Here is a 16,897-nt window from a genome sequence, read left to right on the forward strand (position 1 = left end):
TCCATAGGTTTTCTTTGGCTGTAATCTTTACAAAGTAGATTGTAAGACATTTCTGGGCGGGTTGAACCTTTATGCCATCCAGAAACTTTGTTCACTCATAATAGATGCTTAATTTCTATGAAGCACAACAAAATCATATTTCTCAATTGTACCAATGCCCCTAAACTTGGGTGAGTGGGTGGGTGGGGAGCAGTGATAATACTTCAGAGATGTAGTCACTGGGAGCTCAATAGATTCAAAGATGGTGGAGCATCACTTAGGTGAAAATGAATGGGGACTCGTTCATTCAACAAATATTTACTAAGCACCTCCTGTATACCAGCCACTGCAGTAAGTGCAGGGAATACGGAAGAAAGCAAAACAGACAGAACCCCTGTCCTCAAGGAGCTAATATTCTAGTGGAGAGAGATTGACAGAGAGAATAAAGAAGTAAAATACATGGTATGTAAGGAAGTGATACGTGCTAAGCAGAAATAAAGAAAACAGGGAACAGGGACAAGAAGTGTCAGAGTAGGGATGGGGCCTCAGTTTTGTCATGTTAATATAGGGTGACCAGGGAAGGTGACTTTTAAAAAGTACATTGTAGGAGGTGAGGGAGAAAACTATGTGGTTATCCAGGGAGGAGCATTCTAGGCAGAGGGAACAGCAGATGCAAAGAACCTGAGGCAAGAGTATTCTTGGCATGTTTAAGGATGAAATAGAATATAAACTAGGTTAAATCTCTTTCATGCCCTATACTTTTATCTCCTTACCCTAATTGCAAATAATCACTTATGGAACTGCCTGTTTCCTCACTATGCTCTAAGCTCTCTTGGTCTGGACCTTGGTCTCTGCTGAATTCCTAACTCTTAGAGTGGGAACTAACACATGGGGGCTGCTTTATTATTGAGTGCCATCAAGTCGGTTCTGACTCACAGCATCTCTATGTACAACAGAATGCCTCACTGCTTGGTCCGGTGCCATCCTCACAAACCTCGTTGTGTTTGAACTCATTGTTGCACTCACTGTCAATCTATCTTGTGGAAGTCTGCCTATATTTTGCTGACTCTCTACTTTTCCAAGCTTGATAAGATTGGTCCCTTCTGACAACATGTCCAAAGTACACGGGACAAAGTCTTGCCATTCCTGCTTTTAAGGACCATTCTGATTGTAATGTTAAAATAGATTTGTTCATTCGGGCAATCCATTTTTTGCCAACACCGTAATTCAAAGGCACCAATTCTTCTTCGGTTTTCCTTATTCATGTTTCTTTTTTTTAAAAAAAAATTATTTATTGTGAATTGAGTGAAGTTTACAGGGAAGATCATCAGTTTTATGTTAAACAAATCTTGTTTCATTACAATGGTTATAATCCCCTCCATGTACCATCAGTTAACAGTATTTCTCTCTATTCACTTTAGCTCCTTTTTTTTTTTTTTAAACACTCAGGCATATATAATAATTTACACCACCAAAGGGCGCATTCTGTAAGTCTGCCTCCTGGCCATTGCTCTCAGTCTCTCTCTTCCCACAAATTTAAAGTCCTCAGCTGCTCCCTCTCTCCATGTCCCCATCTCTGCTTCCATCTCTGGTGTCACTGCTTCTCTGAATAAGGTCCTGCATTCTGCTTGTGCTCTTCTCCTTTGATGGTCCCAGGGTCCTTTGTTTCTGAACTGTAAGATAAACTAATCCCCTCTCTTTGACAAAAAACTTCTACCTTTACAATTGTGACAGTAGCAATTAGTCATGATAACAATTACTCACTATTGAATCATAAGACTCTTATCACCATCTCTTTTAACCAGACCCATCTAGACAAGAAGAAAACTATTCAGTGGGGACTCCTTCTTCCCCCACACACTCTTAAACTAAACTCCCTCTTGAAACCTTGTAAACCAGTCACTTCGTGCCTTTAACGCCCCTTCATTTTAGGTAGCCAATGCCTAAGTTGCCCATCCCTATCTATCCTGTGTACAGAGGGGATAGTTTTGATACTTGATGTGAAGACTCCTTCCCTCTCTGTTGGTATTTAGAGTTACTACCTCCATCAGCATAGGTCAAGTTCATCAAATTGTAGCAATTTACCCTTGTTTCCTTTTGTTTTCCTCTAATTGAGTTCTGATTATCAAGTCATTGAGGATAGGTCAAATGGATACTATGTGCAAGTATGGGTGTTCTTGCTCATCTCCCTTTACTTCATATCAGCTGGATGCTTCACTTTCAGCTCTAGCCCTTTGTGGCCATGTCCTTGTTCATGGGCTCGGGTGTCCCCAGGTCTCACCACACTTTGGGCAACCCAGCCTTTCCTCTTCTCTTTCTGATCACCAGGTCAACAGGAGTCAATGAACTGTGGTTGAATTCATCCCATTTCTTCATTGCTGCCTTTCCCCCTCTTCCACTCACCAGTAGACCAATGTGGTTGCCAGCAAGCTTACATGGCTGTTCATGTGTTCCCTTTGAGTTTCAGTCTTAGAAGGGGGTTTGTCCCGAAGGAACTTGATTGCTTGCCTTGATGGCTTCCCAGCGAACAGCTTGCTTATTCTTGTAGTAGCCAGTCATACTGTCATTTTTGTTTTGTTTTTTTCCTGCTGATTTTTCTTTGAAGATGTATCTTCTGTCACTCTAGCTGTTCCAGGCTGGTCTGCTTGTCCTTTCTAGTGGGAATGCCCCACTTCATAAGGTTCTGGATTGGGCTCAGGATTCCACCGAAGGTCCTATACACTGCAAAGGCTCTGCAAGAGGCATGTTTTCACTGGGCAAGTTGAAACTACTATGACTTGGGTCAGTTGCACCTTGGTCACCAAAGTGACATCTTTGCGTTTTTAAAAAAAAACTTTTTATTGTGACTTGAGTGAAGATTTCAAAAGAGAAAATCATCAGTTTTGCATTCAACAAATCATATCCTTTGCTTCATTACATGGTTGCAATCCCCTCCACGCACCAACAACAGTTATCAGTATTTACCTCTATTCACTTCAATCACTGCATTGCTCGCTGTGTCTCCCGCCTCTGCCATCTTTCCTCTGCCACCCTCCCTTGCTTTTTAACACTTTAAAGAAGTGATACAGAAGATTTGCCCAATGCAATATGATCTTTGATTTCTTGACTGCTGCTCTGATGTGTGCTGATTGTGGATCCAAGTAAAATGAAATCCTTGATATCTCCAATCTTTAGTCTGTAATAATGTTGTTTATTGGTCCAGTAGTGAGGATTTTTGTTTTCTTTATACAGAGATGTAATCTATATCAAAGTCTGTAGTCTTTGATCTTCTTATCAGTAAGTGCTTCAAGTCCTGTTTGCTTTCAGCAAGCAAAGTTATGTCATCTACGTATCACAGGTTATTAATTAACCAAGTTCTTCATATAGTCCTGCTTCTCCAATTATTTGCTCAGCATATTTTGAAAAAGTCTGATGAAAGGACACAACCCTGAAACATATCTTTCCTGATTTTAAACCATACAATACCCCCTTGTGTGTTTGAACAGCTGCCTCTTGGTCTACATACAGGTTCCTCATGAACACAATGAAGTGTTCTGGAACTCCCATTCTTTACAATGTTATACATAATTTGTTGTGATCCACACAGTCACATGTCTTTGCACAGTCAATAAAGCATAGGTAAATATCTTTCTGATATTCTTTTCTTTCAGCCCCAGTCCAGCTGATATCAGCAATAATATTCCTCATTCCATGTGATCTTCTGAATCCATGAATTTCTGGCTGTTCCTTGTTGGCATTCTGCTGCAACTACTTTTTTTTTTTTCCTTAAATGTTTTATTGTGAATTATGTGATAGTTTACATGGGAGAACATTAGTTTTACATTCATTCATATATCGTTTCATTGCCATGGTTACAATCCCCTCCATGCAACACTTCCCCCGTACCCCCCAGGTCTTCAGCACACAGTCGCTCTCCCTCTCTGGATCTAAAGTCTCCAGAGCTGCAACTACTTTTGAACTATCTTCAGCAAATGTTCACTTGCTTATCCATATATTTTTTAGTGTTTTATTGTGAATTGAGTGAAAGTTTACAGAGCAGATCATCAGCCCCACACTCAACAAATCATATACTTTAATTCACCTCAATGACTGCAATTCCCCCAAAGCAATGTGACCCATTCCTCCCTGTGACTCCTGTTTCCTTCCTTCCTCTCAACCATTCCGAACTTTGTCCTTAGGTAAATGTTGCCCTTTTAATCTTGAATGATTGGCTGTTCTACACTGTGTGCAGTGCTGTCTCCCTATATACCTATCTATTGTTTGACTGAAAGTTGAGCCATGAGGGTAAGTTCAGTCCCAGACCTGAAAAGTGACATAGTCTTGAGTTCTTCCTGTTTCTTTCTGAGTAGTAAATCCGGTGGTGGGTTTTTTTTTATTTGTTTTTTTTTTCATAATTTTGAGTTCTGTTGCACATTTCCTCCCACTCTCTCCAGGACCTTCTAATGTGATTCCTTTCAGAGAAGTTGTGAGTGGTAATGTGGCACCATCTAGTTCTTCTGGTCTCTGGGTTGTAGAGACTGATGTTCACATGGGCTAGTTATTTCTAATCATTTCCAATTCTCATACTCTTCTTTCCACCACACAGGAAGAGACTATTAGTTGCACCTTAGATGGCTATTCATATTGTTTATTCAAATATGAGTTGAATAAAAAACGTATGAGTGAATACATAGCACTTAGGGAGCCAATTCAACTGCATAAACAAGAACAGGCTTGAGAGCAATCAGAGAGAAAGAGGCCGGGGAGTCATAGTTTTGGCCAGGGGTGAACTTAGGGTGGCATAGTGAGAGAAGGGACTCCTGGTGCGGCACTGTAGGATCGACATTAGATACTGGGAACCAGCAAGTGAGAGGAGGGAGGTAGCAGCAGAGCTACAAGAAGCTGCATTGGCCACGGGCTTTCCCAGAGGAGAGGACCAGGGTGGGGAGAGCCTGTGAAGTTGAAGACGGTGGAGGATGGCTTGCTGGTGAAGGGGAGTTGAGGAGAGCTATAATCTACCAGATCCTTGGTATTCCTGGGTTTAATGTTTAAGTCCCTGATAAAGCCGTTTGTACTTTTGCTTCTGCGTGAGTTGAGATCCTTGATGTACTTTGTGTGAACCAAAAATCACTCAGCCATTAGGGGGCCAGCATTCAAATTTCCCAAACATTTTGTCATTCTCTTATCACTAGTGCATATGTATATATACACACACTCACACACAGATGGGAAGCGTGGTGGTTCTGTAGGATAAACACTAGACTGTGAAACACAAGGTGGGTGGTTCCAGCCCACTAGTCACTCTGCAGGAGAAAGATGAGGCTGTCTGATCCCACAGAGATTCACAGCCTGAGAAAACCTATACAGGGTTGTTATGAGTCAGAACCCATTTGTTGTTAAGTGCCATCAAGTTGTTCCTACTCATAGTAACCCTGCATAGGGTTTCCAGGACATGGCTGGTGAGTCTAAACTATTGATCTAGAGGTTAGTAGTCCAGTGCTTACCCTACAGCACCACAGGACTCCATATATATATATATTTGTTGTTGTTAAGTGCCGTCAAGTCGGTTCCAACTCATAGTGACCCTGTATAAGGTTTCTGAGAAATGGCTAGTGAGCTTGAACCACCAACCTTGTGGTTCAAACCGATCTTGCAGTTCATTGCATTAACCCACAGTGCCATACCAGGACTCCATATATATTAACAACAACAACCATATATAAATGTGTGTGTTTAAATAGAGGAACATGTTTGGATGTAAATAAAAAAGTTGGAGATTCAAGTTCACTTAGAGGTGCCTTTGGGAGAAAGTTCTGATTATCTACTTCTGAAAAATCAGCCATAAAAACCCTTTGGGACGCAGTTTTACTCGGATATACATGTGGGTGCTATGAGTTAGAATCAACTGAGTGGCAACTCTTTGTTTATTTTTTAAAATATATTACAGCAAAATGTAGAAATATGAGAATTCAAGGAAGTCCCTGGGTATAATTTCATGGATAAGAATTCATCTCTTAAAAAACTACTTACCGACACTTAGTATATGGCAGACCCTGAGCTGGATGGAGTGGTAGAGTGAGCTTGTCTTTATGACCATTATGATCAAGGATGATGTGGTTGTCTTGGGAAGTTTTAAGGATAGGCATCTGGAAGAAGGAGAAGGCTCACTTTGGGTTCCTCCATGGGCATGAGTCTGAGCTGTATGGGGGTCGTGGTTCCAGTCCTAATGAGCTGTGTGGGTGGTCTTGGACATGTCTCTCAGATCATAGAGAGATGGGCCAAAGCAAGCTGAGAGGTCATCTGGTGCAATCTCTTAGGTTACCCAAGGTGCCCCATCTTTACACTCTGTTCCACACCCTAGAGGACTTCACAGTCTTTAAGAGTTAAACAAGAGCATTGGACTAGATAACCCAGAAGCTCCCTTCTGACTCTAATATTCTAATATTATAGAATTACAAATATGGGGAAACTCCATGGAGGTAGATTTGGCCCCGTCACCTGTGTGACCTCTGTCCTCCACCCTCAATACTGGAAGGGAGGGGCAGTAGAACCCAGGCCACAGAAATCTCAAGCACATTGTTGGAACCCAGGAGGATTGCACAAAATTTTGCTTCTGTCAGGTGGTCGGGCTTGGAGGTGAGTCCTCGGTGATAGCCCATTTCCCAGATCCTTGTGGTAGACTCCAGGGTTGTTGTTGGCTGCCTCCCTTCCTGAGGGCACCTGACTTTCCTTCTTGACTCTTTTCTCTCTTCCTCTTTCCTCATCTGGCCCCTCAGTTTGAACCCTTTTGTTCTCCCTGCCAAAGGCCCTGTCTCTTCTTGAGGTCATCTGTGGTCCAGTTTGATTCAACTTTGCTGCCTGATGGGGCTAAGGGGAAGGAGGAAGGGGTTTCTAATCCTATGAAGAGAGGGGAAATACTACTGTCTGGTCTTAGGGTGGAGTATCTATCAGATTTTTCACATTACTGAGATGAACTTCCTCATAGCATATTCTTTAAGTGTTTTTATTCTGCTAGTCTCTCTGTCCTTGCTTTGAGACACAGTATCATAGGACGCCTTCCTCCAGTATCTGAACTTTAGGGTGTACTAGGTTCTAGAAAAATGTGGGGCTGGGAGAAATAGCCTCCTACTTTGTAAGGAAGAATTTACAGACATTTCTAAAGATTAGAGGTGGCCAGCTCTGCTCGTAGCAGTTCAGGAGTTGAACTACTGAATGACTTCCTCCTTGTATGGGAGGTTGTATTGAACATTAGGTGAATTATAGCATGCTCCTTCACATTCAATAGCCCTGAAGCTTTCTGGTATGGAACCTCAAATTTCATGTTCCTGTTCCCAGTCTGTCAACAGAGTGTTTTTCTAAATAAACATTTCATATTTGAGCCTGGGTGCCTTTAGCTTGTCACTGAATACACACAATGCTTAACTCCAGGTAGATGGGCCTAGAGTCTGTGTGTCTGTGAAATGAGCAGTGACAGGCTGGGCTGGGAGACACTCTGTACTAGGCCATCCTAGATGGAGAGCCTGGTGTGATTGGGGTGGTGTCTCATGGATGATTGCTGGGTTGGGCAAAAGGAGGGACTTCAACAGCTTGTTTTTCTGTTTCATTTCCAAATCCTGGAGTGTCTTTCAGCTAATGATGTTGATAATAGCTCTCTTGACCTCCTTGCTTTGTAACGCTGCAATGTGCCTTCCTTCTTGAACTCTTGTAGGCAGCTTCTTCTTTGAGAAGCTTCTTTCTCTCCTGTCCAGCATCTCCAAGGACTTCTGAGGCTCCCTTTGAATCTCCTCTATTTTCTTGTCTCATATGTGCCTCCTGTCTTTCTCTCTACTCCTGCAGGAAGCCTTCTTTTGAACCAATCTTGGTAGCTTTGCCCAAGACCATCCCTCACATTTCCAGCATTCATGTACATGTCTCTGATTGCTTCCTTGTCTTTGAGAGTTCCAGGGACAATGTCTGGGGCTCCTTCTCCCTTGGGCTTTGCACATAGCTGGGAGACCTCTGAGGTCAGGGAGTGTGTGTCAGGATAGGTCAGCTGGAGCTGAGTGCCAGGCACACTCAGACCAAGAGCATCTTGCTCTCCAAGGCCCAGCCCAGGCACGGGAGGGGATAAAAGTCTTGTGCTGAGGCCCCAGGACAGGAAATCACACACCTTAATAATCTGTCTGTTTGCCTACATCTGCGAGACTATCTGTCCCTGCCATGTCTCTCTCTCCATGCAGGGCCCAGGGGGGCTTCAGTGCTCGCTCAGCCTGTTCTGCTAGATCAGGAAGCCAGGCCAGGAGAAGCTTCAGTAGCAGGAGCCTTAGTTCCTTTAGGGGGTGCCAAAGGGCCTCCTGTGGGAGGACCTGGGGGTCAGGAGGAAGGCTGGGGATGTGGTTTGGAGAGGGGCTGCGTGGGCCTGGGATTTCCTTATGTCCTCCAGGGGGCATCCAAGAGGTGACCATCAATCAGAATCTGCTGACCCCACTGAAGTTCGAGATTGACTCCCAGTTCCAGACCGTACGGACCCAGGAGACCCAAGAGATTAGAACCTTGAATAACCAGTTTGCTTCTTTCATTGACAAGGTGAGGGCCAAGCTTCTGTCTTTGTGCTTCCTTCAGAGACATCATTCTTGATGGACTTGGGAGTGGAGAAGTCTGGCCTCCTTTACTACTTTTCTTATCACTTCTGCAGCCAGGAAGTCCCCGCTACAGTTTAATTGAAGTCTCTTTTGTTATGTCAAGGTCCAGTTGCTCTATGGTTGGGTCTCAGCATTTATCTTTCCAATCTGTTAGATGTGCTAAAGTCTCATGGAAGGGAAGATGCACCATCTACCCAGGCTGGGTTGGGAGGTAGAAAAAAAAAGGGACTGATTGGAGGGTCCCACGAGAGCCTTATGAATCCTCTGCTTGGCCTATAGGTGCGGTTCCTGGAGCAGCAGAACAAGGTGCTGGAGACCAAGTGGCACTTGCTCCAGCAGCAAGGGGTGAGTGACAGCCCCAAGAGCCTGGAATCTTTCTTTGAGGACTACCTGGCCCATCTCAGGAAGCAGTTGGAGCTGCTCCAGAGAGAACGAGGAACTCTAGATGCTGAGCTGAAGACCTACCAGGACCAGGAGGAGGAATATAAGGCAAAGTAGGCCATGTTCCCAGCATTTTGCCATGGGGTTTGGGAAACATCTGAGAAGACTCAGATTGGGTTTGTTAGCCAATGTTACCCCCATGCTAAGCTCCCCAAGAAACAGGACTGGCTGCCCCTCAAGCCTCTTCCTGCAGTCCCATTACCCCTGACTCTCGGAATGCCCTAGCTGCTGCAGGTAAAGCGAGGAGGCCCTGCAACCTCCTGTGCAGATCGAAAGACTTAGAAGAAGGCTATGGAAACTCTCCATTGGGCTGCCGATCAGTTCCCAAAAGCCCTTGCTCCAAAGGCCCTGGTTTCTGGTTAGGACTGGGAAGGGCTTATTTCAACAGTGCTTGGTGGGTTTTTTCTTGAGAAATTCCTGTTCAGCAGGCTGTGATCCAATGTGACTCAGATTGTCTGTGGTGTCTGGAGTGGAAGGAAATCCATTTAGTGGGACCACCCCCAGGCCAATGCTATGATTCACAACTGGGCTGTGGTTCTGAGCTCCTTACCTAGGTCATCTGATGTGTGGAGAGAGTCCTGGACTCATAAGAAGCTTAGGTTTGGGCAACTACGAGGAAGGAATAGCTGCTTGACCTCTCCCAACCTTGATTTTCACATCTGTAAACTGGGAAAATGTCACCTGTTGTTGTTAGCTTCTAGGGCTATTGGGAAAATGAACTATGAGGTGGGGTGGCCCCTAAGAGCAGACCAAGATTGGAGCTAGGTTTGCTTTGATCCCATGGTCATCTATGGGATCTTGGGCAAGTCATATCAGCTACTCGGGTAAAATCCTAACTTTCTACCTTAGACTGTGGTTGTGAATGGCAAGTGAGAAAAGGTATTGTATGTGCCACTTAAACACTGACATAATGTAGATTTACTGTCACTAAGAAACCTAAGTAGGACATAAGAAGAAATCCCTCCAAGGAAAGTTGGAGGAAAGGTGGCTTCTGCTGGAATGTCTTGCTTTCAGGAAGGGCCATGGACTCTGAGACCAGCATCTCAGACTGGGCCATTCTCTCCTCATTTGGCAGGTATGAACAAGAGGCCCACACACGTGCTACAGTCGAGAATGACTTCATGGTCCTCAAAAAGGTGAGGGTGGGAGCTAGACACTCCCCTCTGGTCCTGAGCTCCCACTGTGCAAAACGTCCAGGTCTAGATTGGAGAGGGGGCAGAGAGTGGTAGACCCTTATGGATGTAGGGAGCACCCAGGAAATGGACATCTACCCAGATACCAAGACTCCAAAACAAAACACAACTGAGGGGCAGAGTGATGAGCTCTGGGTAGCTAGGGCAGGAAGGGAAGAAGGACTAGTTGGGATTTATCAAGTGAGGCTTCCTGATGTTAGGGATGGGGCATTGTTAGGGAAAGGAGAATGGGGCAGGATTGGGCAGGAAGATTAATGAATGGACCTCCAAGATGGGGGTGGGGCAGTGGGTGAACAGAATTCCCAAACCAGAGAGCTAGAGCGACTAAAAGAAAGTGAGGGGTACACAGTGTTTGTCTTTCTGTCACCAGGATGCGGATGAGGTCTTCCTGAGCAAGATGGAGTTGGAAGGCAAGCTGGAGACTCTGAGAGAGTACATATGCTTCTTGAGACGTCTGTATGAAGAAGTGAGGATTTGCCAAGGGCAGGCAGGAGTGAGGGGTGAGGGCAGGATGGGTCCCTGGGGCCAAGGTGGGAAACTGACCAGGAGACAGAACCTTTAGGGTGACTTAGATCCCCAGTGGTCAGTTGGTAAAGTTTTTGAGTACTTACTATATGAATCTCTAGGTGGTGCCAATGGTTAATGCACTTGACGGCATTAATCTGAGCCCATCCAGAGGAACCTCAGAATGAAGTCCTGGAGATCTACTTCTGAAAAAATCACCCATTGAAAACACTATGGGGCACAGTTCTACTCTGACACACATGAGGTCACCATGAGTCTGGGTCAGCGGCTTGGCTAATATGTGGATTTCTAGGTACAAGAGAGACATCAATAAGTAGTTGCTGTTAAGTGCTGTTGAGTCAATTCTGACTCACAGAGGCCCTATTTAGGTTTCTGAGGAGTGGCTGATGAGTTTGAGCCTCCAACCTTGTGTTTAGCAGTTTAGTGCTTATCCTACAGTGCCACACCAGGTCTCCTCAATAAGTAGTAACAGACAAAAATCATGAAACTCATTTTCTATTGAGAGATAAGAAATAGACTTAATAAACAGGTAAATTTTGGAATCTGCTAGAAGATAATAAAGGTATAGAACAAAGAGAAATTAGGATAGGAAAAGGAGAATTGGGCATGAAGGGAGGGGTGGAGGACAGGTGGCAATTTCAAAAACGTGGTCAGGTTAGACCTTCTTTGTTGTTGTGGCTGTTAAGTACGGTTCCAACTCATAGAGACCCTGTATAGGGTTTCTGAGGAGCAGCTGGTGAGTTTGAACCACTGACCCTGTAGTTCAAACCGACTTTGCAGTCCAGTGACAAGGAAACCAGCAATGCAGGAGAGTATCTGGGGACTCCAAGGAGAGGAAGCAGCTAGTGAAAGACCAGAGTTAAGAGGAAGCCTGGTATATTTGAAAAAATGCAAGGAGGCCATTGTAGCGGGTGCAGTAGGAGTAGGGGGTGGCCACGAGGAGAGTGATCTGAGGGCAGAGAAGTAGGGGGACTAGGTGATAGAAGGCCTTGACAACTATTCACCTCCTATAGCCCTCCTTTTCAGATGAGGACACTGAGACCCACAGAGGGCAGGGGATGCTCAATACCATACATGAATACCATGGATGAGGGCTGCACCCCTGTCAGAGTGTGGGTAGGCATCCTGTCCACTTTCCAGGGCTCCAAGGGGTGGTGGACACTGATCCAATCCTTCCTGCAGGAGCTGAGCCAGCTGCAGACTCAGGTCAGTGACACATCCGTGGTGCTGTCCATGGACAACAACCGCTGCCTAGATTTGAGTGATATCATCGCTGAGGTCCGTGCCCAATATGAGGACATCGCTCAGACCAGCAAGGCTGAGGCTGAAGCATTGTACCAGACTAAGGTGTGAGACCTGAGGGGCAATACTATGCTGGAATAGGTTGGATCTCCATGCCCACACCTTAGGTGGGCATCCATCTCAGTTCCATTGGCGTAGTTCTAACAATATATTGAAAGTCCTGGGCTGTGTGGGGTGACCATTTCCTACCTACCTAGGTGGAAGGCCACACAGGGAAACCATGCCACCAAGAGAAAAGAGTTTAGACTTGCAAAAGCACATTCCATTATTTTCTGGTCTCGGGGGTTTAACCTATGCTGAAGATGAAGATATAAGAAGGAAAAGACTTGAGAACAGGCTGTCTTCCAGTCTTAGGGTCAAAGGTGGGGGGTCATCTCAACTAATGGGATCGCCTTTGCTCCTCGCCCAGTACCAAGAGCTCCAGGCATCTGCCCAGCTTCATGGGGACAGCATGAGGGAAACCAAAACCCAGATCTCCCACCTGCACCAAGTGATTCAGAGGCTGCAGAGTCAGATCCAGAACCTCAAGAAACAGGTAAGGTTCCAAACTCCCTATCCTTGTATGACTCAAGTTCTTCAACCCCTTCTCTACTTCCTAGTTTCTCTCTTTCCAAATGCCCCTGGTTTGGGAATAAAATACATAGTAACTGACTGGTCATTTGGATAATTTAGAGGGGAGAGTATTTCAAGTCCCATTTAGGATGAATTCCATTTTCTTCCCTATAAGTTCTAGCCTGCATTTTGTTTTCCCCCAATGGTGCCACAATCCCAAGGGGCACCATTTACGTTGGAATCCATGTCCATGTACATATCTTACATTCGACTTCTTGGGGAAAGGGTTAATTAATCTCTTTCCTTATCTCTTCTTCTGACTCCTGTTCCTCAAGCTCAGAGGGACTTTTAGGTCAGACTCTGAATCACTTATAAGGATAGAGCCCCTGGTTAAGCCCTTGACTACTCACTGAAAGGTTGGTAGTTTGAACCCACCCAGAAGCACTTTGGAAGAAAAACCTGGCGATCTGCTTCTGAAAGGTCACAGCCTTGAAAATCATATGGACTACAGTTCTATTCTGAAACATATGGAGTTACCACAAGTCAGAATCATCCTGATGGCAACTGATTTCTTTCTTTCTTTTTCTGTTGGGGAAGGTGAGAGCCAGAACCTCAAAGAGCAAGCAAGATGGGCAGTGAGGGGTGGGTGAGTGATCTCCCCTTAGGAGATGCTGTGCACAAGTTGGAGTAATGCTGTTGGTTCCTAGCATGGGGAGGAAGAGAGATAGGTGGAGGGAGAGGATAGCAAGGGCGGGCAGGGGGCTTCCTGCTCCTCATGGAAACCTCATTTGCAGATGTGAAGGATTATAAATTCTTTAGTTATCAAGTATTTTTATATTCATAGCCCCCAAATGCAAATAACGTATTTGGGAATCAACAGAGGGTTGAGAGACGAGACAAGAGTTAGGTGGCTTTCCTCAAGCACTCCAGCCATCTGCGATTGGTTCACTCCCAAACAAGACCCTTCCTACTGCATCAGGAAGTTCTCAGAGCACATCATTTAAAGGTCAGATGTAATCTGGAACCATCCTTACCTGTTCTTCTTTGGAATCTGGTGAAGGTGACTGGGTCTTATTTCTCAATTTGCTGCTACAGTGTTTCTCAAATAAATTTGGACCCCTTGTTTGGAATCCTCTGGGACACTTGTTAAGATGCAGATTCTGGAACCTGCTACCAGACCTAGGGAATCAGAATCTCTAAGGATGAGGCTCAGAAACCTATTTTTATAACAAAGTTCGCCCAGGTGATTCTGAAGCACATGGAGGCTTTAGAGCCACTGTACCAGTACTTAGGAGTGTCCACCATGTACTCAGAGTCCCTGGGTGGTGCAAATGGCTAATGCACTTGGTTGCTAACAGAAAGAATTGAGGTTTGAGTGCACCCCAGAGGTGTCTTGGAAGAAAAGTCTGGTGATCTACTTCCAAAAAGTTAGCCATTGAAAACTCTATGGAACACAATTCTGAAACACATAGGATTCTTAGGAGTCAGAATTCACTGGACTGTAACTGCTTACCTGGTACAATGTACTCACATCTGGGATTCTCAACTCCACACACACACACAGTAACGAGCCTCTCCTGTGAGAAGACAGCTGCCCCCTTACTTTTCCTTTTCACGTACAGACGTAAACTGGGTTCCCTTGTGCTAGGCTGCAGGCTGTGGGAAGAGCAGTGGTCTGGACATCAATTATGAGGGCTTAGGGACCCAGCTCTGCCACTCACAACTTTTCTGAGCCTCAGTTTGTTCTTCTGTGAACTGCTCAGGATGGTCTTCACCCACAGGGTACATGTGTGAGAATAAAATAATGGGTCCTTTTAGGAAATGCCTACTTTCCTGAGCCAGGTATGAAGGAAAGAGAATGGCATACAAGTCTATGTCTGACTAGGCAGGGATCTTGTCTTTTTTCTGGAGTTTTCTGTCAGATTGGAGAGATAGGTCCAGAGATGGCATTTACAAACAAAACAAAACAAAAAAAAAACAAACAAAAAAACAAACAACAACAGAAATTGAGGCATATGATCTGACATGACTTGATAACAGGACAAGATATTTGAAATGTGGGCTGCCCAAAAAAATACCAAGAGTCTCTTGAGACTGGTAGACCATTGTGCATATAGTACAGCAAGAGCTTTAAGTAACTTGTGAGATGTTCGGATGCAGTGCTGAGGGCTGGGGATGGGAAGAAATAGGGGAGATGACCTCAGGAGGTAGCAAGGGCAGTGAGGCAGTAGAAGAGGTACCTGGGGCAGGGGCATAGGTAATTTAAGGCCCATGAGATTATGATCCATCCCAGCCCTCAAGTTACATCCATAGTAAATATTTTGCAAGGTTATATTCCTCATTTCCACCCCCACCCCACCCAGAATGCCAATCTGCAGTCGGCCATTGCTGATGCAGAGCAGCGTGGGGAGCAGGCCCTCAAGGATGCTCAGGTCAAGTTGGAGGAGCTGGAGGCTGCTCTAAGAAGGACCAAGCAGGATCTGGCTGGCCTGCTTCGGGACTACCAGGAGCTGATGAGCACAAAACTGGCCCTGGACGTGGAGATTGCCACCTATCGGAGACTGCTGGAGGGCGAGGAGTGCAGGTGGGGCAGATTGGAGGGGTGGGGTAGGGTTGGATATAGGACAGTGACTCCAGAAAACTGGGGGGAGGAGGATGAAATCCCTACATAGCACTCTCTTACCAAAGGGGGGGTCTGATAGACTTTCTGACACTGTGAGTCACTAGGGCAACCAGCTGGGCAGGGAAGGATTTTACTTTGGGGATTGTAGACTTCACTAGCTGAGCAGGGAGAGGAGCTACTCGGAGACTTACAAGCACCTGGGGGGTGCCTCTTCTGCAGCCTTTCTAAGAGTTTCCTCCTCTTGTTTTTTCTCCTCCAGGATGTCTGGGGAGTGTACCAGTCAAGTCATAATCTGTGAGTATCAGTGGACTTGGGGAGAGGGGTCCTTGTGGGGAGATAAGGACCCTATTGTAACCCAGATGCATTTTTTTTTGCAGCTGCTGTGGGAGGCAGCACCAAAGTGTCTGGAGGTGGAGAGCTGGTGGGCACTTGTGGACTTGGAGGCTGGAAGGGCAGTTGTGGGACCAGTTGCTCCAGCATTGTGACTGGAGGCTCCAATGTCATCCTGGACTCTGGGAAGGGCTCTGTGTTGGGTTCCTGCTCTGTGTCCGGTTCTGGCCCTGGCTGTGGCTCTAGCTCCAGATCCAGCTGCCACACCATCCTGAAGAAGACGGTGGAGTCAACTTTGAAGACGTCCATCACATATTGAGTGAGCTGGCAGGGCCTGTTCCCACCTCCTTCCTGAACCAATCACCAGGGTGATGGAGCAGGCCAACTCTGTCTCCACTGCACACAGCCTGAGCCAGCCCAGTATGATTTTGCAAAATCAATAAAGTCACACTTTGTCCCTCTACCAGAACATCTTGTCAGTTGCTTTGAACGCTTGCCCATCTTACTTGTCAGCTGACCTCAGTCAAGATGTGGAGTGGCCAGCACTCCAGTCACCAGCCAGCCTGCCTCATCTTCTCTTCTTCTCCCAGCCTCCAACTGGGAGAGCTGGACCAACTCCTGAATGGGCTTGGCCAGTCGGGGAGGAGGGTGGAGTTCCCATACAGTGTTCTCCTTCCTAGTGGGGTTCTGAGAGATTTCCCTGGTACTGTGAGTCACTAGGGGATTTTTAACATTACTCTCCTGCAGCAAGCCTGGTTCTCCTTACCTCACTCCCATTTCTCATCTCAGAAGCCTTCTCCTGGACAGGGGTGGCTCACTCAGGTTGATAATTTAGCATTGATTCAAAGCAATAGGCCAATTATTGTGTTTGAGGGGGGAAGTGGGAGGCCTCAGGTCCATGACTAGAGTCTGGAGTTTGGAACCAGGGGGCTTTGTTTTCTTCTCTCCTCCATTTCTCTCACTCTCCTGTGAAGGAAGCAGCACCTAGTCCTCTCAAGGAAAGCTTTTCTTTCTCTCTTCCTTCTGTCTCAACCTTCCATGTTGTTAAGTGCCATCAGTTCCAACTCAAAGAGACTAGCAACCTTGCATAGGGTTTCCGAGGAGTGGCTGGTTGGCTTGGACAGCCAACCTTGTGGTTTGTAGTCCAGTACTTATCTTACAGTGCCACACCTTGCTCTCCATACTCCCCACAAATTGTATTGAGTGCAAATGTACTTCAATCACTGTGCTAGGACTTGGGTTTCTCTGGAAGGCAGTGTTTTAATACAGGCCCTGCCCTCCTAAGACGCACAGTGTATCTCCCACCACTTCCGTCATAATGCCTTCTACTCTGTTACAGAAGAGTCAAGGAG

At 45.7% G+C, this 16,897-nt stretch overlaps 1 protein-coding gene across 1 annotated transcript; it reads left to right on the forward strand.

Annotated features, from left to right (window-relative positions):
- Positions 1-8,157: 8,157 nt before the first annotated feature.
- Positions 8,158-15,864, forward strand: KRT78 (keratin 78). The gene is made up of 9 exons (XM_006869991.1): positions 8,158-8,523; positions 8,859-9,073; positions 10,096-10,156; positions 10,584-10,679; positions 11,921-12,085; positions 12,450-12,575; positions 14,956-15,176; positions 15,475-15,509; positions 15,593-15,864. The coding sequence occupies exons 1-9, from the start codon at positions 8,158-8,160 to the stop codon at positions 15,862-15,864; spliced, it is 1,557 nt and encodes a 518-aa protein (XP_006870053.1).
- The last annotated feature ends 1,033 nt before the right edge of the window (positions 15,865-16,897 follow it).

Source organism: Chrysochloris asiatica, unplaced genomic scaffold, assembly GCF_000296735.1.
Source record: "Chrysochloris asiatica unplaced genomic scaffold, ChrAsi1.0 scaffold00138, whole genome shotgun sequence".
In the NCBI taxonomy this organism is placed as follows: Eukaryota; Metazoa; Chordata; class Mammalia; order Afrosoricida; family Chrysochloridae; genus Chrysochloris; species Chrysochloris asiatica.